Source organism: Dermochelys coriacea, chromosome 14, assembly GCF_009764565.3.
Source record: "Dermochelys coriacea isolate rDerCor1 chromosome 14, rDerCor1.pri.v4, whole genome shotgun sequence".
In the NCBI taxonomy this organism is placed as follows: domain Eukaryota; kingdom Metazoa; phylum Chordata; order Testudines; family Dermochelyidae; genus Dermochelys; species Dermochelys coriacea.
This window is the reverse complement of record NC_050081.1, coordinates 29,153,394-29,180,214: the sequence shown is the minus strand read 5'-3', so window position 1 is coordinate 29,180,214 and position 26,821 is coordinate 29,153,394. Positions and strand designations below refer to the sequence as shown.

General features: G+C 45.4%; 1 protein-coding gene across 6 annotated transcripts in view; it reads left to right on the top strand.

The window, feature by feature from the left end:
* The window catches only part of LOC119842762 (zinc finger protein 239-like), a 605,953-nt gene that overhangs the window by 555,227 nt on the left and 23,905 nt on the right, over positions 1-26,821 (top strand). The window contains exons 1-2 of one of the 6 annotated variants that reach the window (XM_038371292.2): positions 21,866-22,105; positions 24,159-26,212. The exons of 4 other annotated variants lie outside the window; for them this stretch is intronic. In XM_038371292.2, coding sequence (XP_038227220.1) covers positions 24,170-25,309 — 1,140 coding nt within the window. In that variant the 5' untranslated portion in view covers positions 21,866-22,105; positions 24,159-24,169 and the 3' untranslated portion in view covers positions 25,310-26,212. Of the gene's footprint in view, positions 1-21,865; positions 22,106-24,158; positions 26,213-26,821 lie in introns of those variants that run through there. One more of the 6 variants, XM_038371287.2, reaches the window with a different exon arrangement.

Here is a 26,821-nt window from a genome sequence, read left to right as displayed (position 1 = left end):
TTCTGTCATCTGCTACCACTGGGAACAGTCTCGATCCATCCTCTTTGGAACCCCCTTTCAGGTAGTTTGAAAGCAGCTATCAAATCCCCCCTCATTCTCCTCTTCCGCAGACTAAATAATCCCAGTTCCCTCAGCCTCTCCTCATAAGCCAGGTGTTCCAGTCCCCTAATAATTATTGTTGCCCTCTGCTGGACTCTTTCCAATTTTTCCACTCCACACCCTTCCTGTAGTGTGGGGCCCAAAACTGGACACAGTACTCCAGATGAGGCCTCACCAATGCCAAATAGAGGGGAATGATCAAGTCCCTCAATCTGCTGGCAATGATCCTACTTATACAGCCCAAAATGCCATTGGCCTTCTTGGCAACAAGGGCACACTGTTGACTCATATCCAGTTTCTCGTCTACTGTAATCCCTAGGTCCTTTTCTGCAGAACTGCTGCCTAGCCATTCGGTCCCTAGTCTGTAGCAGTGCATGGGATTCTTCCGTCCTAAGTGCAGGACTCTGCACTTGTTCTTGTTGAAATTCATCATATTTCTTTTGGTCTAATCCTCTAATTTGTCCAGGTCCCTCTGGTATCCTATCCCTACCGTGCAGCATGTCTACCACTCCTCCCAGTTTAGTTTCATCTGCAAACTTGCTGAGGGTGCAATCCACACCATCCTCCAGATCATTAATGAAGATATTGAACAAAACCGGCCCCAGGACCAACCCTTGGGGCACTCTGCTTGATACCGGCTGTCAACTAGACATGGAGCCATTGATCACTACCCATTGAGCCCAACAATCTAGCCAGCTTTCTATCCACCTTATAGTCCATTCATCCAGCCCATACTTCTTTAACTTGCTGGCAAGAATACTGTGGGAGACTGTATCAAAAGCTTTGCTAAAGTCAAGGAATAACATGTCCACTGCTTTCCCCTCATCCACAGAGCCAGTTATCTAGTCATAGAAGGCAATTGGGTGATACGGGGTGGATCATAGATTCATAGGGTGATACCCTGGCCCCTTTGAAGTGGAATTAAAACCAATAGTAAAAGGTTCTATAGCCATATAAATAAGAAGAAAACTAAGAAAGAAGAAGTGGGGCCGCTAAACACTGAGGATGGAGTGGAGGTTAAAGATAATCTAGGCATGGCCCAATATCTAAACAAATACTTTGCCTCAGTCTTTAATAAGGCTAAAGAGGATCTTGGGGATAATGGTAGCATGACAAATGGGAATGAGGATTTGGAGGCAGATATTACCATATCTGAGGTAGAAGTGAAACTGAAACAGCTTAATGGGACTAAATCGGGGGGCCCAGATAATCTTCATCCAAGAATATTAAAGGAATTAGCACCTAAAATTGCAAGCCCATTAGCAAGAATTTTTAATGAATCTGTAAACTAAGGAGTAGTACCAAATGATTGGAGAATTGCTAATATAGTTCCTATTTTTAAGAAAGGAAAAAAAAGTGATCCGGGTAACTACAGGCCAGTTAGTTTGACATCTGTAGTATGTAATGTCCTGGAAAAAAATTTTGAAGGAGAAATTAGTTAAGGACATTGAAGTCAATGGTAAATGGGACAAAATACAACATGGTTTTACAAAAGGTAGATCGTGCCAAACCAACCTAATCTCCTTCTTTGAAAAAGTAACAGATTTTTTAGATAAAGCAAACGCAGTGGATCTAATTTACCTAGATTTCAGTAAGGCATTTGATACCGTGCCACATGGGGAATTATTAGTTAAATTGGAGAAGATGGGGATCAATATGAACATCAAAAGGTGGATAAGGAATTGGTTAAAGGGGAGACTGCAACGGGTCCTACTGAAAGGCGAACTGTCAGGCTGGAGGGAGGTTACCATTGGAGTTCCTCAGGGATCGGTTTTGGGACCAATCTTATTTAATCTTTTTATTAATTACTGATCTTGGCACAAAAAGTGGGAGTGTGCTAATAAAGTTTGCAGATGATACAAAGCTGGGAGGTATTGCCAATTCAGAGAAGGATCAGGATATAATACAGGAGGATCTGGATGACCTTGTAAACTGGAGTAATAGTAAAAGGATGAAATTTAATAGTGAGAAGTGTAAGGTTATGCATTTAGGAATTAATAACAAGAATTTTAGTTACAAGTTGGGGACGCATCAATTAGAAGTAATGGAAGAGGAGAAAGACCTTGGAGTATTGATTGATCATAGGATGACTATGAGCTGCCAATGTGATATGGCTGTGAAAAAAGCTAATGCGGTTTTGGGATGCATCAGGAGAGGCATTTCCAGTAGGGATAAGGAGGTTTTAGTACCATTATACAAGGCACTGGTGAGACCTCACCTGGAATACTGTGTGCATTTCTGGTCTCCCATGTTGAAAAAGGATGAATTCAAACTGGAGCAGGTACAGAGAAGGGCTACTAGGATGATCCGAGGAATGGAAAATTTGTCTTATGAAAGGAGACTTAAGGAGCTTGGCTTGTTTAGCCTAATTAAAAGAAGGTTGAGGGGCGATATGATTGCTCTCTATAAATATATCAGAGGGATAAATACAGGAGAGGGAGAGGAATTATTTCAGCTCAGCACCAATGTGGACACAAGAACAAATGGGTATAAACTGGCCACCAGGAAGTTTAGACTTGAAATCAGACAAAGGTTTTTAACCATCAGAGGAGTGAAATTTTGGAATAGCCTTCCAAGGAAAGCGGTGGGGGCAAAAGATCTATCTGGTTTTAAGATTCTACTCAATAAGCTTATGGAGGACATGATAGGATGGGATAATGTGATTTTGGTAAGTAATTGATCTTTAAATTTTCAGGGTAAATAGGACTAATCCCCTGAGATGGGATATTAGATGGATGGGATCTGAGTTACCCAGGAAAGAATTTTCTGTAGTATCTGGCTGGTCAATCTTGCCCATATGCTCAGGGTTTAGCTGATTGCCATATTTGGGGTCGGGAAGGAATTTTCCTCCAGGGTAGATTGGAGAGGTCCTGGAGGTTTTTCACCTTCCTCTGTAGCATGGGGCATGGTTGACTTGAGGGAGGCTTCTCTGCTCCTTGAAGTCTTTAAACCAGGATTTGAGGACTTCAATAGCTCAGACATAGGTGAGGTTTTTCATAGGAGTGGGTGGGTGAGATTCTGTGGCCTGCGCTGTGCAGGAGGTCGGACTAGATGATCAGAATGGTCCCTTCTGACCTTAGTATCTATGAATCTATGAAGTCATTGGAAGCCTTATCAACTTCAATAGGGTCAGGATTTCACCCATAGATTTTAAGGTCAGAAGGGACCTCTATGATCACCTAATCTAATCTCCTCCATATTGTAGATCAGAGAATTTCACCTAGAAACTCCTTCACTAAATCCGTAACTTGTTGATTTACAGCGTATCTTTGAGAAAGAGATTTCCAGTCCTGATTCAAAGACATCAATTGATGGAGAACACACCACGTTCCTTCATAATTTGTTCCAGTGGCCAGTTACATTCATTGTTAAAAATGTTCACCATAATTCCACTCTAAATTTATCCTGCATGTTTTCCAGACATTCTTTACTGAACCCTTTCCAATTTTCAGTTAATTTTTTTTTGCCAGAGGCACCAGAACTAGACACAGGGTTGTCTACACTATGAAATTAGGTCAATTTTACAAAAGTCGATCTTTAGAAAGCGATTTTATACAGTCCATCATGTATATCCCCACTAAGCACAATAGGTCACCTGAGTGTGTCCTCAATACCATGGCTAGCATCGACTCATGGAGTGGTGCATTGTGGGTAGCTATCTCACAGTCCCCACTGCCCACTGGAATTCTGGGTTAAGCTCCCAATGCCTGATGGGGCAAAAACATTGTCATGGGTGGTTTTGGGTATATGTCGTCAGTCTCCCCTCCTTCCCTCTCTCCTTGAAAGCAACAGCAGACAATCATTTTGCACCTTTTTTCCTGGGTTACCTGGCATGGCAAGAATGGAGCTCGCTCAGCTCACCACTGCAGTTGTGAGCATTGTAAACACCTCGCACATTATCCTGCAATATGTGCAGAACCTGGCTAGGAGCCTCCAGCACAATGACGATTGTGAGGAGGACTTGGACACAGACATTCCTGAAAGCATGGGCTGTGGCAATTGGAACATCATGGTGGCAGTAGGGCAGGTTGATACAGTGGAACGCTGATTCTGGGCCCGGCAAACAAGCACAGACTGGTGGGACAGCAAAGTGTTGCAGGTATGGGATGATTCACAGTGGCTGTGAAACTTTCGCATGCATAAGGCCACTTCCATGGAACTTTGTGAGTTGCTTTCCCCTGCCCTGAAGCGCAGGAATACCAAGATGAGAGCTGCCATGACAGTTCAGAAGCAAGTGGCAATAGCCCTCTGGAAGCTTGCAATGCCTGACTGCTACTGGTCAGTCAGGAATCAATTCAGAGTTGGCAAATCTACCGTGAGGGCTGCTGTGATCCAAGTAGCCAAGGCAATCAGTGACCTTCTGCTAACAAGGGTAGTGACTTTGGGAAATGTGTAGGTCATAGTGGATGGCTTTGCTGCAATGCGGTTCTCTAACTGTGGTGGGGGTGATAGATGGAATGCATATCCCCATCTTGGCACCGGACCACCTTGCCAACCAGTACATAAACCGTAAGTAGTACTTCTCAATGGTGCTGCAAGCACTGGTGGATCACAAGGGATGTTTCACCAACATCAATATGGGATGGCCGGGAAAGGTGCATGACGCTCGCATATTTAGGAACTCTGGGCTGTTCGAGCAGCTGCAAGAAGGGACTTACTTCCCAGACCACAAAATTACCGTTGGGGATGTTGAAATGCCAATAGTTATCCTTGGGGATAACTATTATCCCCAAGCCTACCCCTTGCTCCCATGGCTCAGGAAGCCGTTCACAGGCAGCCTGGACAGTAGTAAGGAGCAGTTCAACTATAGGCTGAGCAAGTGCAGAATGGTGGTAGAATGTGCCTTTGGACGTTTAAAAGCTCGCTGGCACTGTTTGCTGACTAGGTCAGACCTCAGCGCAACCAACATTTCCATTGTTATTGCTGCTTGCTGTGTGCTCCATAATATCTCTGAGAGTAAGGGGGAGACGTTTATGATGGGGTGGGAGGTTGAGGCAAATCGCCTGGCGGCCGATTTTGAGCAGCCAGACACCAGGGCGATTAGAAGAGCACAGCTAGGAGCTCTGAGCATCAGAGAGGCTCTGAAAACTAGTTTCACGACTGGCCAGGCTACGGTGTGACCGTTGTATGTGTTTCTCCTGGAGGCAAAACCGCTCCCTTTGTTGAATTTACTTCCCTGGAAGCCAGTCCCCCTCACCACTTCAATTACAGCTGGCAAAGGAAATAAAGTCCCTATTGTTTTGAATCCATGCATTCTTTATTTATTAAAAAAAAAGTGAGATCACTGACAAGGTAGCCTGGATGGGGTAGGGGAGGAGGGAAGGACAAGGCCACATTGTTTATTGTAGTCACACTACAAATCAAAGCTGTTTGAATGACAGCCTTCTGTTGCTTGGGCCATCCTGTGGAGTGGAGTGGCTGGGTGCCCGAAGCCTCCCCACCCCGCATTCTTGGGTGTCTGGGTGAGGAGGATATGGAACTTGGCAAGGAGGGTAGGCAGTTATACAGAGGCAACTATGCTTTTGTTGCCTTTCCTGCAGCTCCACCAGATGCCTGATCATGTCTGTTTGCTCCCCCATTAGCCTCAGCATCTCCTCCTGCATGTTCTGATCACACTCACTGGCCTCTGCCACCAAATGCCTCCATGCATTCAGCTGTGCCCTATCAGTGCGGGAGAACTGCATGAGCTTGGAAAACATGTCATCATGAGTGCGGTTTTCTTTGCCTTTTAATCTGTGATAACCTCAGAGACGGTATTGATACATGGAGCATAGAAACATTTTCACCTGCAGGGGGGATAAAAATGGAGAGTAAAATTTAAGAAGATACGTTTCTGAGAACAAAAGGGAGACTCTTTCACAGTGAATCAAGCAATTCACAGCTGACAGCACATGTGCTTTAGGTACAAGGTCGCATTTTGCCTTTTATATTGAGCGCCTGCCGGTATGGTGACACATCACATACGGCTGGGCAACAGAATTTGGTTTCCAGGCATCCATGTAAGCCAAAGGGTACGTGGGGTTGGCTTCTTCTGCCTTCATAACATGTGGGAATGGTTTCAAACTGCAGTGCCCTCCTTTCCCATAGCAAGCAATGCTGATTGGGTTTTCAGTTTATAAGGAGGGGCTGTGGTTTTGGGGTGAATGTGCAGCACACCCCTCCCTCCACTGCATGGCTGTTCTCCAGGATGATCCCTTTTAGCCAAGCGCAAACAGATCAGCATGAATGGGGGTTCTTTTACTGTTCCCTTACAAAAATTACCCTATTTCAACTAGGTGACCATGAATGATATCACTCTCCTGAGGCTGACACAGAAAGATAAAGACCGAATGTTGCTTGAATGCGACTAAAACCCAGGACCATTTGCTGCCATGCTTTGTGCTGCTATGAATCCAGACTACTTGCTACTGGCTTGGCATGGTAAAAAGTCCTACCATGGAGGATGAAATAAGGCAGCCCTCCCCAAAAACCTTCTGCAAAGGCTTTCAGAACACCGCCAGGAGAACTTCATGAAGATGTCCCTGGAGGATTCCCGCTCCATCCCAAAACATGTTAACAGACTTTTCCAGTAGCTGTACTGGCTGCGAATGCATCCCAATTCTTCAAGGCAAATCAAACATTAAACATTACGGGGCTTATTCCTTCACCCACTTACTTCCCTGGTCCTTTTCACATGAACAGAGAGCAACAATACCCGAAATCCAAAGGTAGAAACAATTTGATATTTATTGCGGTGAACTTCCAGTACACCTGATTCCAGTTTCCTTCCTTAGTGTCCCCCTTCCCAGCTCTGACACCACAGAGCCTTACCTGTGTCCCTGTTCCCATTCCCCTGCTTAGCAAAACATGATTCCAATTCCCCACCCCCATTCCCATTTCCCCACCCACACACTTTCTGATTGACTGCAGACTATATAGTAAAACTTGAGTTTTGTTTAGCTATTTTTTAACTAATTATTTTACTAAAATTTAACTAATTTTAATATATTGTAACATAATTATTTAACTAATTATATTTTACTATTTTAATTAGTTTACACTCAGCAAAATTAATTATACAGCAGACAGAAACAATCACAGAACCAGACAGAGATTATACAAACAAACAATAAAAAAATGGGGACTACAATAATAGAACAACAGAGAAATAAGGATTTCACATCCCAGCTATTAATAAGTGAGTTCTTGACAGACAGGATGCTATCAAACTAAGTTTCCTTTTACATCTTCTAGGCTCTTCCCTTTCTCTGGAGGTGATAGGCATTATCAGGACAGGAGTGTAATCCTAACAGCCCAATAGCACCTTATTTCAATGTGACTAGTTTGGAATGTGAGGATGTGACCAGTCGCTTCCCAGCTTATGGCTGCCTCTGCTGCTTAGCCAAAGACCTTAGCGTAAGAACAGGGCCTCAGACTGTCACAGTAAGAGAAGGCCCTTACGCTGGCAGACAGTGATTTTGATTCTTTCTCTTATACCTCTATAACTAGCTAAGTAATAAAAATACACCAAAATTCTTAGAATATAGGCCTTTACAGACAGGCCTAAATATCTATATCCTAACACAATTGCTTTTAACCCCTGTAGTGTAGTTACAAATGTGCACTCACCAGAGGTGCCTTTTCCACCTTCAGGATCCGGGAACCTGCCTTGGGAGGGTATTGGCTGCAGGGTGATGAAAAGGTCCTGGCTGCTGGGGAGAATTGATTCTCCACTTGCGTGCTGTGCATTGACCTCCTCCTCCTCCTCTTCCTCATCCACAAAATCCTCCTCCGTGTTGCATGAAACTCTTCCCTTGCAGGTGTCCATGGACAGTGGTGAGGTACTGGTAGGGTCCCCGCCTAGAATGGCATGCAGCTGATCATAGAAGCGGCATGTATGGGGCTCTGACCCGGAGTGACTGTTTTCCTCCTTTGTCTTGTAGTAGGCCTGCCTGAGCTCCTTAACATTCATGTGGCACTACTGTGTGTTCCTGGTGTAGCCTCTCTCCACCATGCCCTGTGCGATTTTGGCATATTTATTAGCATTTCTTCTTTTTGATCAGAGTTCTTCTCTCCATACAGCAATCAGATCAAGTGTCTCCTGTTCACTCCATGCTTGAGCTTGTTTGTGATTCTGGGACTGCATGGTCTGTGCTGCTGAGCTCGCCACGCTGACCAAAGAGGAAATTAAATTCAAAAGTTCTCAGGGTTTTTCCTGTGTACCTGGCTAGTGCATTGGAGTTGAAAGTGCTGATCACAGCGGTCACATTGAAGCACCCTGGGATAGCTCCCGGAGGCCAATACAGTCAAATTGCACAATGCTGCATCTGCACTACCCCAAATTCGACCCAAGAAGGTCGATTTTAGCACTACTCCCCTCATCAAGGAGGAGTATAGCAGTCAATTTTCAGAGCCCTTTAGGTCAATGGAAAGGGGTCGGTTGTGTAGCCGCATTGCTTATAAAATTGACCTAACCTGGCTAAATTCGACCTAACCTCGTAGTGTAGACCAGCCAACAGTATCCAAGAATGGTCTCACCACTGCCATTTAGAGAGGTAATACCAAACACCATCTCCCTACTACTATTCAGTGTTCCCCTATTTCTACATCCATGATGGATCACATTAGCCCTGTTAATGTTAGCCACAGCATCACACTGGGAGCTCATGATCAGGTGCTTTCCACCACACACCTAAGTCATTTTCAGACACTGCTTTCTAGAAGACAGTCTCCCATAACCTGTATCTATCAAAACAGATGTTTTTGATTGCCCCCAGTTTACCAAGTGATCTGGTTTGCTGTACAGAACTGACCAGTTGTCACCACTCCACCATTCTTTTGTGTCATCAGCAAACACAAATGATTCCATGTTTTTTCCCCAGAGTATTAATAAAGATATTGAATAGCATTGAGCAGAGAACAGGATTCTGAGGGACTCCAGTGGAAACAACTCCATTCAGTGATATAGAACCAGATCTGTTTTGCTCACTGTTATTTCTCTTAAAAAGAAAAGGAGTACTTGTGGCACCTTCGAGACTAACAAATTTATTAGAGCATAAGCTTTCGTGAGCTACAGCTCACTTCATCGAATTCACTTTTTGCAAATACAGACTAACACGGCTGCTAATCTGAAACCTGTTATTTCTCTTAACATTCTATTCCAATTAGAATCATAGAACTGGAAGACACCTCAAGAGGTCATCTAGTCCAGTCCCCTGCACTCATGGCAGGACTAAGTATTACCTAGACCATTTCTGACAGGTATTTGTCTAACCTGCTCTTAAAAATCTCCAGTGATGGAGATTCCACAACCTCCCGAGCAATTTATTCCAGTGCTTAACCACCCTGACAGTTAGGAAGTTTTTCCAAATGTCCAACTAAACCTGCCTTGCTGCAATTTAAGCCCATTACTTCTTGTCCTATCCTCAGAGGTTAAGAAGAACATTTTTTCTCCTTCCCCCTTGTAACAACTTTTTATGTACTTGAAAACTGTTAACATGTCCCCCTCTCAGTCTTCTCTTTTCCAGACTAAACAAAACCAATTTTTTTCAATCTTCCCTCATAGGTCATGTTTTCTAGACCTTTAATAATTTTTGTTGCTCTTCTCTGGATTTTCTCCAATTTGTCCACATCTTTCCTGAACTGTGGCGCCCAGAACTGGACACTGTGTTACAGCATGGCCAGAAGGCAGCAGGAGAGTGTTAGAAGGGATCCTTATTCCCTGTAGAGGGAAGAAAGTTTGCTATAGATTAATTAAAGCACCTGAAGCCAATTAAAGCACCTGATGCCAATTAGAGCACCTGAAGCCAGTCACCTGATAACCCCTCCCCCTTCCCCCTGCTTCAATCAGACAAGAGGAGGAGTTGAAGCAGAGTGGTTTGGTGTTGGAGCAGAGAGCAGTTTGGAGGGAAGCAGAGGAGAGTTTGGAGAAGTGCTGTGGTGGGCTAAGAAGACCAAGACCCTAGGTAAAGGGACACCTGGTTTGTGCAGAGGAAGGGCAGGAGAGGGACATAGCCCAGGGGAACGAACTGCTAGTTCTAGTGGCTTACCACTATCCCCGGGGCTGGGACCCGGAGTAGAGGGCAGGCCCGGGTCCCTCCCTCTCCACTTGCCTCCTCCAGGACACTAGTGGGGTAGTTAATACCCCAGTTCAGGGGCAAGAAACTGTGCCCTGAAATCCCTGCCCCCACCCCAAGAAAAGAAAGCGTGAGACCCATCATAGTAGTGCCAGCAATTTGCCACAACACTCCATTTGAGGCCTAATCAGTGGAGTAGAAAGGAAGAATTACTTCTCATGTCTTGCTTACAACACTGCTGCTAATACATCCCAGAATGATGTTCGCTTTTATTGCAACAGTGTGACACTGTTGACTCATATTTAGCTTGCAGTCCACTATGACCCCCTGATCCATTTCCACAGTACTTCTTCCTAGGCAGTCATTTCCCATTTTGTATGTGTGCAACTGATTGTTCCTTTCTAAATGGAGTACTTTGCATTTGTCTTTATTGAATTTCATCCTATTTATTTCAGACCATTTCTCCAGTTTGTCCAGATCATTTTGAATTTTAATCCTATCTCCAAAGCACTTGCAACCCTTTCCAGCTTGGTATCATCCGCAAACTTTATAAGTGTACTCTCTATTCCCTTATCTAAATGATTGATGAAGATATTGAACCAGACCTAGAACTGATCCCTGCAGGACCTCACTTGTTATGACCTTCCAGCATGACTGTGAACCATTGATAACTACTCTCTGGAAATGGTTTTCCAACCAGTTTTGCACTCATCTAATAGTAGCTCCATCTAGGTTGCATTTCCCTAGTTTGTTTATAAAAAGGACATGTGAGACAGTATCAAAAGCTTTACCAAGTCAAGATATACCACGTCTACTGCTTCCCCCGCCCCAATCCACAAGGCTTGTTACCCTGTTAAAGAAAGCTATCAGGTTGGTTTCATGTGATTTGTTCTTGACAAATCCATGCTGACTGTTATTTATCACCTTATTTTCTTCTCGATGTTTGCAAATTGATTGCTTAATTATTTGCTCCATTATTTTTCTGTGTACAGAAGTTAAGCTGACGGGTCTGTAATTCACCGGGTTGTCCTTATTTCCCTTTTTATAGATTGGCGCTATATTTGCCCTTTTCCAGATGTCTGGAATCTCTCCCGTCTTCCATGACTTTTCAAAGATAATCGCTAATGGCTCAGATATCTCCTCAGTCAGCAACTTGAGTATTCTAGGATACATTTCATCAGGCCCCGGTGACTTGAAGACATCTAATTTGTCTAAATAGTTTTTAACTTGTTCTTTTCCTATTTTAGCTTCTGATCCTGCCTCATTTTCACTGGCATTCACTATGTTAGATGTCCAATCACCACCAACCTTCTTGGTGAAAACCAAAACAAAGAAATCATTAAGCACCTCTTCCATTTCCACATTTTCTGTTATTATTTCCCCCCCTCTTTAATGGGCCTACCCTATCCTTGGTCTTCCTCTTGCTTCTAATGTATCTGTAGAATGTTTTCTTGTTACCCTTTATGTCTTTAGCTAGTTTGATATCATTTTGTGCCTTTTCCTTTCTAATTTTGTCCCTACATACTTGTATTGTTTGTTTATATTCATCATTTGTAATTTAACCTAGTTTCCACTTTTTATAGGATTCTTTTTCGATTTTTAGATCACTGAAGATCTCCTGGTTAAGCCAGGGTGGTCTCTTGCCATACTTACTGTGACAGGTTGGATCACAGAAACCCCCTTGAGGCTGCCAACTGATGTGCCAAGACTACTTCTGCCCCTGCTTTCCCTGCCAGCTTGGGACTCCAGAACCCTGGCTGAATGTGCCAGACTCGCTTGCCGGCCACAAACATAGACGCAGGTCTGAACCACGTCCCACAAACTGCAAGCTTAACTGAAAGCAAGCTTAAGAAATGTGCCTGTCTTTAACACTCAGATGCCCAACTCCCAATGGGGTCCAAACCCCAAATAAATCTGTTTTACCCTGTACAAAGCATATACAGGATAAATTCATAAATTGTTCGCCCTCTATAACACTGATAGAGAGGTATGCACGGCTGTTTGCTCCCCCCCCATATTAATGCATACTCTGGCGTGCGACAGCACCTCCTGCACTGCGATGGGTACCCGCATGGCCCCACAGTATGCCAACATTTTTATGGCTGACTTAGAACAACGCTTCCTCAGCTCTCGTCCCCTAATGCCCCTACTCTACTTGCACTACATTGATGACATCTTCATCATCTGGACCCATGGAAAAGAAGCCCTTGAGGAATTCCACCAGGATTTCAACAATTTCCATCCCACCATCAACCTCAGCCTGGACCAGTCCACACAAGAGATCCACTTCCTGGACACTACGGTGCTAATAAGCGATGGTCACATAAACACCACCCTATATCAGAAACCTACTGACCGCTATTCCTACCTACATGCCTCTAGCTTTCATCCAGATCATACCACTCAATCCATTGTCTACAGCCAAGCTCTACGATATAACCGCATTTGCTCCAACCCCTCAGACAGAGACAAACACCTACAAGATCTCTATCATGCATTCCTACAACTACAATACCCACCTGCTGAAGTGAAGAAACAGATTGACAGAGCCAGAAGAGTACCCAGAAGTCACCTACTACAGGACAGGCCCAACAAAGAAAATAACAGAACGCCACTAGCCATCACCTTCAGCCCCCAACTAAAACCTCTCCAACGCATCATCAAGGATCTACAACCTATCCTGAAGGACGACCCATCACTCTCACAGATCTTGGGAGACAGGCCAGTCCTTGCTTAGAGACAGCCCCCCAATCTGAAGCAAAAAACCACACAACAGAACCACTAACCCAGGAACCTATCCTTGCAACAAAGCCCGTTGCCAACTCTGTCCACATATCTATTCAGGGGATACCATCATAGGGCCTAATCACATCAGCCACACTATCAGAGGCTCGTTCACCTGCGCATCTACCAATGTGATATATGCCATCATGTGCCAGCAATGCCCCTCTGCCATGTACATTGGCCAAACTGGACAGTCTCTACGTAAAAGAATGAATGGACACAAATCAGACGTCAAGAATTATAACATTCAAAAACCAATCGGAGAACACTTCAATCTCTCTGGTCACTCGATTACAGGCCTAAGAGTGGCTATCCTTCAACAAAAAAGCTTCAAAAACAGACTCCAGCGAGAGACTGCTGAATTGGAATTAATTTGCAAACTGGATACAATTAACTTAGGCTTGAATAGAGACTGGGAATGGATGAGTCATTACACAAAGTAAAACTATTTCCCCATGTTATTTCTCCCCCCCATTCCTCAGATATTCTTGTTAACTGCTGGAATTAGCCTACCTTGCTTGTCACCATGAAAGGTTTTCCTCCTTCCCCCCCCTGCTGCTGGTGATGGCTCATCTTAAGTGATCACTCTCCTTACAGTGTGTATGATAAAACCCATTGTTTCATGTTCTCTGTGTATGTATATAAATCTCCCTTCTGTTTTTTCCACCAAATGCATCCGATGAAGTGAGCTGTAGCTCACGAAAGCTTATGCTCTAATAAATTTGTTAGTCTCTAAGGTGCCACAACTACTCCTTTTCTTTTTGTGAATACAGACTAACATGGTTGCTACTATGAAACCTGAATACAGATAAAATCTCACCCTCAGAGGTGTTCCAGTAAGCTTCCTTTTACAGACTAGGCTCCTTCTAATCTAGGTCCAGCAATCACTCACATCTCACATCCCCTGTAGTTAGTCCTTTGTTCCAGTTTCTTTTAGGTACCATTGGGAGTGGAGAGGCTATCTCTTGAGCCAGCTGAAGACAAAATGGATGGGTCTCCCGTGGGCTTAAATAGATTTTTCTCTTGTGGGTGGAGACCCCCTCCTCTCTCCTACGCAAAGTCCAGCTCCAAGATGGAGCTTTGGAGTCACATGTGCAAGTCATGTCCATGCATGACTCAGTTTTTACAGGCAACAGCCATTGCCCACATGCTATCTTGAGTGTCTCCTGGAAGACTTCTTATGTCTTGGAAGGCTCCAATCCACCCATTGTTTGTTAAGTGTTTCTTTATTGGGCACTTAATTTGCATGTTCCTTTCTCAAGAAGCTGACTAAATGCTTTACTAAGGCTACTTAAAAATCAAGCAAGTATACAGCCAATATTCATAACTTCAAATACAAAATGATACATGCATACAAATAGGATGAATAGATTCAGTAGATCATAACCTTTACAGAGGTGTTACATGGCATATGTAGTATAAAACATATTCCAGTTATGTCATATATACATTCATAAGCATATTTCCATAAAGCCTTATTGGGTCCACCGTCACACTTACTATCTTTCCTATTTCAGAGTAGCAGCCGTGTTAGTCTGTATTCGCAAAAAGAAAAGGAGTACTTGTGGCACCTTAGAGACTAACAAATTTATTAGAGCATAAGCTTTCGTGAGCTACAGCTCACTTCATCTTTCCTATGCAATGGGATAGTTTGGTCTTGTGCCCTTAATAATGTCTCTTTGAAAAACTGCCAACTGTCTTCAATTGTTTCTCCCCTTAGACTTGCTTCCCATGGGATCTTACCTACCAGCTCCCTGAGTTTGCTAAAGTCTGCCTTCTTGAAATCCATTGTCTTTATTTTGCTGTTCTCCCGCCTACCATTCTTAGAATCATGAACTCTATCATTTCATGATCACTTTCATACAAGCTGCCTTGCACTTTCAAATTTTCAGCTAGTTCCTTCCTATTTGTCAAAAACAAATCTAGAACAGCCTCTCCCCTAGTAGCATTCTCCACCTTCTGAAATAAAAAATTGTCTCCAATACATTCCAAGAACTTGTTGGATAATCTGTGCCCTGCTGTGTTATTTTCCCAACAGATGTCTGAGTAGTTAAAATGCTCCATCACCACCAAGTCCTGTGCTTTGGATGATTTTGTTAGTTGTTTAAAAAAAGACTCATCCACCTCTTCTTCCTGGTTAGGTGGTCTATAGTAGACACCTACCATAACATCACCCTTGTTTTTTTACACCTTTTATCCTTACCCAGAGACTTTCAACAAGTCTCTCTCCTATTTCCATCTTAATCTCAGTCCAAGTGTATACATTTTAAATATATAAGGCAACACCTCCTCTCTTTTTTCCATGCCTGTCCTTCTTGAGCAAGCTGTACCCTTCTATACCAATATTCCAGTCATGCATATTAACCCATCAAGTCTGTGATGCCAGCTATGTCATAATTGTGTTTATTTACTAGCATTTCGAGTTCTGCCTGCTTATTCCCTATACTTCTCACATTAGTATACAGACATCTAAGATACTGATTTGATTCCCCCCACCCCATTTCTGTCTTGTCTCTCCTTTATCCCTACTATACTAGCCCACGCTGCCTCCAAATTCTGACCCTTCACCCAGGTCTCCATGTTTTTGACTTACCTGTGGGCTTTGGTCACCTGCCCCCTTCAAACCTAGTTTAAAGCTCTCCTCACTAGGTTAGCCAATCTGTATCCAAATATGCTTTTCCTCTTCCTCGATAGATGGACCCAATCTCTGCTTAGCAGTCCTTCTTCCTGGAACAGCATCCTGTGGTCAAGGAAGCCGAAGCCCTTCTGGTGACACCATCCTCTCAGCCAGGCATTCACCTCCAGAATGCATCTGTCTCTGCCTGGGCCCCTACCCTTGACTGGAAGGATCGAAGAGAACAGCACCTGCACTCCCAACTCCTTCACCCTTACTCCCAGAGCCCTGTAGTCACTTGTGATCTGCTGAGAGTCATACCTGCCAGTATCATTAGTGCCCACATGGATGAGTAACATGGGGTAGTAGTCAGAGGGCTGGATGATCCTTGACAATCCCTCTGTAATGTCTCGGATACGGACTCCGGGCAGGCATACCTTCCGAGATGCCATGTCAGGGTGATGGGTGCTTCTGTTCCCCTCAGAAGAGAGTCACCAACCAACACCACCCTATGTTTACTCCTGGGAGTGGTGGCTGTGATCTTTCCAGCCTTGGGAGTACATGGCTTCTCCTCTTCCAACTTTGGGGGTGATTCCTCATTGCTCGTTGCCAGTGCAGCATATCAGTTTTCCATCACCATGGTGGGTGGGTTGGGAGTAGGGCTGGAGCACTGCCTGCTGTCAGAAGTAACCAGCAGCCAGTGTCCTTCCTGTGACACAGCCATATCCTCCTTCCCCGGTGGTGTGACAGCAATCCTCTGTAGCTGGATAGTTTCCTCAGTCTTGGATGTCTCCATATGAATATTCTTGACGAATTCTTCAAGGGCACAGATGCTCCTCAGCCTAGCAACCTCCACCTCTCCCACCGGCTTCCAGAGAGGAACAAACCATCCTGATGTGTAGAAAGAATAGTAAATATGGCAGGCGACCAGCTTGGCTTAACAGTGAAATCCTTGCTGATCTTAAACACAAAAAAGAAGTTTATATGAAATGGAAGCTTGGACAAATGACCAGAGAGGAGTATAAAAATATTGCTCAAGCATGCAGGAGTGAAATCAGGAAGGCCACATTACACTTGGAGTTGCAGCTAGCAAGAGATGTTAAGAGTAACAAGAAGGGTTTCTTCAGGTATGTTAGCAACAATAAAAAGGTTAAGGAAAGTGTGGGCCCCTTACTGAATGGGGGAGGCAACCTAGTGGCAGAGGATGTGGAAAAAGCTAATGTACTCAATGTTTTTTTTGCCTCTGTCTTCAAGAACAAGGTCAGCTCCCAGACTACTGCACTGGGCAGTGTTAGGATGTAGATATTCAGGCCTATCTGTAAAGGCTTATACTCTAAGAATTTAGGTGTATTCTTATCACTTAGCTAGTTATAGAGGTATAAAAGAAAATCAAAATCACTGTCCGCCGGTGTAAGGGCCTTCTCTTACTGTGACAGTCTGAGGCCCTGTGCTTATGCTAAGGCCTTTGGCTAAGCAGCAGAGGCAGCCATAAACTGGGAATTGAACCGTCACATCCTCATATTCCAAACTAGTCACATTGAAATAAGGTGCTTTTGGGCTGTTAGGAATACAATGCTGTACTATCACCTCCAGAGAAAGGGAAGTGCCTAGAATATGTAAAAGGAAACTTAGTTTGATAGCATCCTGTCTGGCAAGAACTCGCTTATCAATAGCTGGGATGTGAAATCCTCATTTCTGTTTCAGATTAGCAGCCGTGTTAATCTGTATTGCAAAAAGAAAAGGAGTACTTGCGGCAACTTAGAGACTAACAAATTTATTTGAGCATAAGCTTTCGGGAGCTACAGCTCACTTCATCGGATTCATTTCTGTGTTTGTTCTATCACTGTACTCTCCATTTCCCTATTGTTTGTCTGTATAATCTCTGTCTGGTTCTGTGATTGTTTCTGTCTGCTGTATAATTAAGTTTGCTGGGTGTAAACTAATTAAGATGGTGGGATATAATTGGTTAAATAATAATGTTACAATATGTTAGGATTGGTTAGTTACATTTCAGGAAAATGATTGGTTAAGGTATAGCTAAATTGAACTCAAGTTTTACTAAATAGTCTGCAGTCAATCAGGAAGTGGGGGGGAATGGGAACAGGGAATGGGGGTGGGGAATTGGAATCATGTTTTGCTAAGGGGGGTGGAATGGGAACACGGACACAGATAAGGCTCTGTGGTGTCAGAGCTGGGAAGGGGTACACTAAGGAAGGAAACTGGAATTATGCTTGCTGGAAGTTCACCCCAATAAACATCAAATTGTTTGCACCTTTGGACTTTGGGTATTGTTGCTCTCTGTTCATGCGAGAAGGACCAGGGAAATAAGGGGGTGAAGGAATAAGCCCCCTAACAGCCAGCACAGTATGGGGAGGAGATAACCAGCCCTCTGTGGAGAAAGAAGTGGTTCAGGACTATTTAAAAAAGCTGGACGAGCACAAATCCATGGGGCTGGATGCACTGCATACGAAGGCAGATGTGATTGCAGAGCCATTGGTCATTATCTTTGAAAACTCATGGCGATCAGGGGAGGTCCCGGATGACTGGAAAAAGGCTAATGCAGTGCCCATCTTTACAAGAGGGAAGGAGGAGGATCCGGGGAACAATAGGACAGTCAGCCTCACCTCAGTCCCTGGAAAAATCATGGAGCAGGTCCTCAAGAAATCAATTTTGAAGCACTTCGAGGAGAGGAAAGTGATCGGGAACAGTCAGCATGGATTCACCAAGAGCAAGTCATGACTGACAAATCTAATTGCCTTCTATGACACGATAACTGGCTCTGTGGGTGAGGGGAAAGCAGTGGATGGGTTATTCCTTGACTTTAGCAAAGCTTTTAATACAGACTCCCACAAAAAGAAAAGGAGTACTTGTGGCACCTTAGAGACTAACAAATTTATTTGAGCATAAGCTTTCGTGAGCTACAGCTCACTTCATCGGATGCATTTAGTATTCTTGCCAGCAAGTTAAAGAAGTATGGGCTGGATGAATAGACTATAAGGTGGATAGAAAGCTGGCTAGATTGTCGGGCTCAATGGGTAGTGATCAATGGCTCCATGTCTAGTTGGCAGCTGGTATCAAACGGAGTGCACCAAGGGTTGGTCCTGGTTTTGTTCAATATCTTCATTAATGATCTGGAGGATGGCAAGGATTGCACCCTCAGCAAGTTTGCAGATGACACTAAACTGGGAGGAATGGTAGACATGCTGGAAGGTAGGGATAGGATACAGAGGGACATAGACAAATTAGAGGACTGGACCAAAAGAAATCTGATGAGGTTCAACAAGAACAAGTGCGGAATCCTGCACTTAGGATGGAAGAATCCCATGCACTGCTACAGACTAGGGACCGAATGGCTAGGCAGCAGTTCTGCAGAAAAGGACCTAGGGATTACAGTGGACGAGAAACTGGATATGAGTCAACAGTGTGCCCTTGTTGCCAAGAAGGCCAATGACATTTTGGGCTGTATAAGTAGGATCATTGCCAGCAGATTGAGGGACTTGATCATTCCCCTCTGTTTGGCATTGGTGAGGCCTCATCTGGAGTACTGTGTCCAGTTTTGGGCTCCACGCTACAAGAAGGATGTGGAAAAATTGGAAAGAGTCCAGCGGAGGGCAACAAAAATGATTAGGGGGCTGGAGCACATGACTTAGAGGAGAGGCTGAGGGAACTGGGATTATTTAGTCTGCAGAAGAGAAGGATGGGGGGGATTTGATAGCTGCTTTCAACTACCTGAAAGGAGGTTCCAAAGAGCATGGATCTAGAAAGTTGTCAGTGGTAGCAGATGACAGAACAAGGAGTAATGGTCTCAAGTTGCAGTGTGGGAGGTTTAGGTTAGATATTAGGAAAAAACTTTTTCACTAGGAGGGTGATGAAACACTGGAATGTGTTACCTATGGAGGTGGTGAAATCTCCTTCCTTAGAGGTTTTTAAGGTCAGGCTTGACAAAGCCCTGTCTGGGATGATTTAGTTGGAGATTGGTCCTGCTTTGAGCAGATGGTTGGACTAGATAACCTCCTGAGGTCCATTACAACCCCGATATTCTATGATTCCACCAGCAGGCAGCTTTCACACTGGATGGTCCCCCTTCCTGGCTTTTTGTGAGTGGGAAATGCAGGCCACTGTCTACAGATCCACACCAGGATCTGCGTAGAGGCATCCATGGTTGTCTGTCTGGATACATGCGCAGATGGAGGAGACAGGAGCAGCGTTAGCACAGTCGATATGGCCCTTCCTAATCATAGCAATTATATTATGACTCCCTCCCACAAACTCTCTCAAACTCCCCTGTTGGTTAGCTCCCCTTGGTCGCTTAGCCTCTGGTTTTTAAGGCCTTAATGCGTTATATTAATTTTATAGTCTGGACTTTAGCTAAGAAAACTGACAGCATATTTCCCAAGAATTAATTATGTGGGTTTATTAAAATCATTTCACCAATATGAATATTTTATGTGTAACAGCAGAGAACTACAGATGGTGATGATAATGTTTTGGAACCCAGAAGAATAAATAACTTACAGCAAATGGCCGAAGCTGAGGGTTGGAGAGAGAGAGATTGTCAACTTCCAGTCTTCGCCCCAGCTTGGTGGGGGTTCTTTTCAAAGCAGTGTGGCCTAGTGGATGGAGCACTGGACCAGGAATCAGGAGACATGATTCCATTCCTGGCTTTGCCACTGGCCTGCTGGGTGAACTGGACAAGTTGCTTCCCCTCTGTGTGCCTCAGTTTCCCTGTCATATGGGGATACTGATACAGACTTCTTTTGTGAAGTGCTCTGGGCTCTGCTGATGCAAAGCACTGGGTGTAATTGTGGTGCTGCAGGACTGATTCTGATCTCCCTCCCACGGCCATAAAATCAGGAGCAGCTTCTCAGAAGTCAAAGCTGTTTAAAAACTGGTGCATGGGAGCAGAGAATCAGATCCTCTACATCCATGATGGAGTGATAGCACTTGGTCTGCAGTTCATGTTGCAACTGGATTTCTGGTATTGTGCTCTCTCCTTCTCATCTCTCACTATATGGCACTTTGTGGAACTCTTCCAGTCCCAGGGAATAGCAGGAGCCCTGAGCCTCTCATCTGGACTGTCTAAAATCCATCTCTCACCCCTTTCCCTGCACATACAGAGCTCACGGTGCCAGCTGAGCTCAGGGGAAACCCTTGACTTCAATGGGCTCAGGATTTCACCCTTGTTTTGGGGAGGAAGTGGGAGACCTGGAGTGACTATTATGTAGTGACTATTCCTGTCCAGAGGAGTACAGGGTGGGAGGTAGGAGCAATCTTCCAGAGCTCAGGGGCTGGGATGGGAGCAATTAGGATCTGCTCCCTCTCTCCCTCTGCAGTGGGGTTACCACCTGGCCGGTATTTGACCAGTGTTGCCGGGTTTTTTATGGATTTGCCAGTTGCTGGGGAGGGTGGGGGTTGGGGGCATGTTCTTGGGCCTACAGCTTTGCATTATGTTCATAATGCACTGGGATAGCTAATGTTAAAAGTTTCTGTGTCCAGCTGAAGATGCTGCCGTGTTCCCACTTCTGTGGTTTAAGCAATAACTGATCAAAACTGTTGAAAATACAGCAGCTGTCTGCCCACCAACATGCAAGTCCACAGTGCACGGGTTGGAGAGAAGGTTTGAGTCACCTGAGAGGGTAGAGACGGGCACTGTTATCAATCTTATCTAGAAAAAAGAAAAGGAGTAATTGTGGCACCTTAGAGACTAACACATTTATTAGAGCATAAGCTTTCGTGAGCTACAGCTCACTTCATCAGATGCATTCCGATGAAGTGAGCTGTAGCTCACGAAAGCTTATGCTCTAATAAATTTGTTAGTCTCTAAGGTGCCACAAGTACTCCTTTTCTTTTTGCGAATACAGACTAACACGGCTGCTACTCTGAAACATTTATTTGAGCATAAGCTTTCGTGAGCTACAGCTCACTTCATCGGATGCATTCCGATGTAGCTCGCAAAAGCTGCTACTCTCAAACCAATCTTATCTAGATGTATCATCTCCCCAGATGCGATAAGTGACTTTTGAAGGGGGGGTTGCAGAGAGCTTGCCGTGTGGGGGGAGGGGGATGGGGGAAGAAAAGCCTCAGCTGCGATTGGAGACACTGGAAATACTGGACTAGGGTTGCCTGCCCTCCAGAGTGTCCTGGATTGAAGATAAATCTGTAATGAAAGATTCTGTCGTGTGATGAAACCCATTCATGCCTCCACAATGGGCAGCAGCCCTCTCTGGACACGGACCCTGCTCCGGCAGGGAGGTGGCTAATGAAATGATGCCCAGTAACACCAGAGGGCCCTGCTCTGCTTATTGCTCCGGAAGGGAGGCTGCTGCTCTCTGCTCAGCACATCGGAGGTTGAACTTCCCGGGTCAGACGCTGCTGCCGCCTCCATTGTGAGCCGGGCCTGAGCCGCTGCCGCTGCCCAGCGGGGTCCGTGCGGGGAGAGCCCTTCCCAAGCGCCCCTCGGGGCCCGGCCGCGGGGACTTTCTCCGGGGGCTGGAACCAGCCCCTGGGGAGCCCCGAGCTCTGCAGACACCAGCCCCAGAGCCGGAGCCTGCAGGTGAGGGGAGAGACCCGGGGAAGGGCTGGGGCCGGGGAGGAAAGTGACTTTGCACCAACGGCCCCTCCTCGCCCCAGCTCTGCTCCCGGGGGGTCGGGGGTCTGCGAGTCCCAGAGCTGCTGCCCTCCCTGACCCATCCCAGTCTCTGGCTCTCACAGCCCCCCCCCCCCCGGTTGCTCTGACCCTGCAGGGCACCAGCCTAGGACCCAGTTCTGGGGTTTGCCGGCTGTGTCTGCGCTCTGCCCCCATCCTCACCCCTTAGTGCCCACCTGCTGCAGTGAGGGCACTGCCCACCCCGGGGACACAGCTCCAGAGCGCATCCTGCCAGCTGTGTCTGTGCTGGGGCAGCAGCAGGAGCAGGGCTGGGGGCCGAGCTCCCCACAGCTGATCGGCTCCCAGGTGCCCCCACTCCTCTGCCACACCCCGAGCTAAGAGGCGCATGGAGAGGCTGTGGGGAATGAGGAGTGTAGCGCCCAGGCAGCTGTCAGTCAGGGCTCGCTGGCAGGGTGACTATGAACCACCAGTGTGGTGTGACTGCAAAGCAGGCAAATGTGATCCTAGGATGTATGAGGTGAGGCATTTCCAGTGGAGCTAGGAAAGTGTGTGGATGTCGTGCTGCGAGGTGCTGGGGAGACCTCCTCTGGGATGCTGGGCACAGTCCTGGTCACCCATGGCCAAAAACGATTAATTCAAAGTGGCCCAGGTGCAGAGAAGGGCTGATAGGATGGTCGGAGGCATGGAGGCCCAGTTTTCTGAGAGGAAACCAGAAGACTTGGCTTGTTTAGCCTAGGAAATTGAAGGCTAAGAGGAGATGTGATATCTCACTATAAATACAATAGAGGATGTGGGAGCACCAGGGAGGGAAAAGAACTCTTTAGGCTAAAGGACAACATTGGGCAAGAACACATGGGGATAAACTTGCTGAACTAATTCAGGCTGGAAATTAAAAGATGATTTCTAGCCTGGGGACAAACCACTTAATGCTTTTTGAGAGAGAGCTGGACAAATTAATGAGGGAGATTGTGCTATGGGATTGTATATGATGGGAAAGGGGTCAGCTGGCCTGGGAGTCCTTTCTAGTTCCTGTCTTATATTCCTAAAGCACATGCTTCAGGGCTTCAGTGCAGGGATCAGCCAGGGATTCCCCCCAATGCATTCAAGGGATGTGGGGTGTTTTTAATCTGTTTTCTTTGAAGTATCCCCATGGCTGGAGATGGGTACTAGATGGTGGGGGCAGGGCTCAGAGGTGGCACTGAGCATTCTCTCTCTCAGGTGCTAGGCTGGCTGGTTTCTCCTCCCATGCACAGGGTCTGTCTTGTCGCCATATGTGGGACTAGGAAGGAATTTTCCCCCAGGTCAGATTGGCAGTGACTTTAGGTTTTCACATCTTTTTCTGCAGTGCGGGTCACATGCCAGGATAATCCACGTATATCTCATTTTGACATTCCCCTGCCATTGGTGGGGCCTCGGGCACTGGTGCACCTCAGTGCCTCTGCCTGTGGCACACAATAGTCTAGTCTCCTGTGGGCTGTGATATTTTGGTCTAATTCTGGTTGTTGGGCTTGGTGTGTGGGCGCTGGGTAGTGTTGGGGGCCTGTGATATGTGGGAAAGCAGTCTGGATGATCTGGTGGTCCCATCTGGCCTTAAACTCTGTGACACCAGAGTGGGGCATAGCTGGGGTTGGGCGTAGCATACATGCAGTGCGCAGAGCTGGGAGAATGGCAGCGGGCAGCATTGCCATGGGGCAGAGACCACTCTCAGATGTCAATCCACTTCAGTTCACAAAAGCCCAGTAAAATTTAAATATGACTATGTTCGCATAAATATACATCTATTTGCAAACACATCCAGTAGAATTTAAATTGGTGATCTGTCCAATCTGATGTCTGGTTGTGGACTCTTCCCTTGTTCCTCTGAGGCGTTGATTGTGGGAAATAGGTCTTGTCAGTTTTCCATCTCCTCAGCAGATATTGGGGTTAGTTCCCCTTTCTGGGGTTCCCATTCCCACAGCCACAGGGACTGACTCCTGCCTGGGTTCTCTCTCTGTCCCAGCAGGTGATGGGATGGTAGGTGAGAATGAGGAGGAGAAATCTCAGCAGGAAGGTGCTGAGCAAGTGGAACTGCATGGGATAGTATTGGGAAGAGCTGAAGGGGATGTTTCCCAGAGCCCTGAGCAGGGAGAAGCCTGTGAGAGTCAACGCAGGCCAGAGAGGGAGCATGGAAACCAGCCAGAGGAGAGACTGGGTAAATCTACTCGTGGGAAAAGAGGGGACAAGAATGTCCATGCAAAAACAAGAAAAACAAGCCAGCAAAGAAACCCAGCTGAGCAGAGATCACTTGCCTGTGGTAAATGTGGGCAAAGCTTCCCCTGCAGCTCCGCCCTCAGCCTGCACCAGAGGAGTCACAACAGTGCCAGAGAGAAACCCTACAAATGTGAGGAGTGCGGGAAAAGGTTCAGCCGGAGCTTGAACCTCATCATTCACCAGAGAGTGCACACAGGAGAGAGACCCTACAAATGCCCTGACTGCACCAAATGTTTCAAGAACAGCTCTGGGTTCCTGAGGCACCAACTAGCCCACACGGGTGATAAACCCTTCATTTGTCCAGACTGCGGGAAATGCTTCAATCGGAGCTCCACCCTTGTCACACACCAGAGGACCCACACGGGGCAACAGCCCTACAAGTGCACTCACTGCGGAAAAGCCTTCAGCCAGAGCTCCAACCTGATCAGACACCAGAGAACCCATGGGGGAGAGCGTCCCTACCCATGTCCTGACTGTGGGAAGAGCTTCACTCAGAGCTCCAACCTCATGACCCATCAGAGAATCCACACGGGGGAGAGACCCTACAAATGCACCGAGTGTGGGAAAGGCTTCGTTCAGATCGCAAGCCTTCTTTCCCATGAACGAACCCACATGGAGGGGAAACCTCATGAGTGTCCTGACTGCGGGAAAAGGTTCCGCTATAGCTCCAGCCTGACTTCCCATCAGAGAACTCACACGGAGGAGAATCCCTATAAATGTCCCGACTGCGGGAAAAGCTTCCCTCAGAGCTCGAACCTCAGCAGGCACCAGCGAATCCACACAGGAGAGAAACCTTATGAGTGCCCCGTGTGCGGGAGAAGCTTCATTCAGAAATCAAACCTGTTTGCTCATCAGAGAACCCACTTGGTAGACAAACCTTCCAAGTCCCCTCCCAAATGAGGGCTAGGCCTCTGCAGAGTCCAAGTGTTACTGCAGAGGATATAGTGCAGAAGGGCTAATTTGCAGCCTTTTAACTTACAGGGTGATGTTAACCTGGTTTAATAGGCTGCGTGAACATGCTATAATCCAGGCTCATTTTGGTTTAGACTAAATTGATTAGTTCAGGTCTCTACAGACAAAAAATTATCCCAGTCTAAGGGTCTCTCCGAGCAGGAAAGTTATTTCAGAATAAGGGAGAGTGTGAATTTGAAGTGCTACAGATATCCCCTAATGACACCGCATATGGACACTCTCCTATTGAGATTTAGGGTCCATGTGGAGAGTTGTTCTAAAATAGCAGTAGCTAGTCAGTTTCCCCATGTAGACAAGCCCTAAATAAAGGTAGGATTATAAACTGATTTAGTTTAAAAGGCACAGCTGGATGTGTGATGCTCATATTTCCAACCTTGCTTGGCTTGGTTTAGCTTAGCTTGAGGTGTTTACACTATGTTAATTAGACCTTTGTGAGTTTGTGTACGAATAAGGACTTTGCTGGAGCACTGACCTCTACTCCTATCAAAGGGGTGAACTTTGAGGACTAAAAATTAAAAAGGAAATGGGCAGAAAAAGTCATTAAGAGTAGGTAGAAGATAAACAATTACATGATTGGACCAAGTAGAATCTACAAACTAATTGTAGGCAATGGAATAGGTAGAAATGAAAGAAACAAACAGGAGCCGCCAAATCTACTTTGTCATTTAGTCCTTCCTTGCTATGTTGTGATGTAGCTGGCCCAGTGACCACAGCATCAGTTATTTGTGTTAACCTCCACCTCTCCAGCCCCTTCACCCAGTCATTGGTTGTAAAACCCTCCTGCTGCATTTTCCCTCATTGTACAAATGTGATTAAAGCTGTTGAAATGTGTATCAGGAGTGGTGAAAAGAGTGAAATGTGATTTTTAGCAGCATTGGCTGGAATTGCTGAAAATTGGCCTTTGGGTTGAGTTTGAGCTATGTTTTACCATAGCAGAAATACAATATACTAAGGTGCGTGTTTCTTGAGAGGAGAGCTGGTCACAAACAGAATTCCCATCCCACAGAAAATTCCAAGATTCTGAAATTTCATTTCATCGCTAATTGGGACAAAAAGTAGAATTCTCAGAATTTTTCACAAAATGAAATATTCAGAACAATTTCATTTTGACATTATGGAAATGTTTCAGTAAGATCTAAACATTTCATTTTAATGTTATAATTTGACTGTATTTCATTATATCATATTATTATAGACATATAGAAATTTGGGCTGGAAGTTAACTCAAGAGGACATCTACTCCAGCCCTCTGAGCTGAGGCAGGACCAAGTAAACTTAGACATCTCAGATGTTTGTCTAACCTGTTCTTAAAAGCCTCCATTGATGGGGATTATAGTATCATATATCATATCACATAATTAATATAGTTGAAATAACATCAAATTTAAATGTTTCAATAATTTCCCATAAAAATTTTAATGAAGTCAATATGTCCATGAG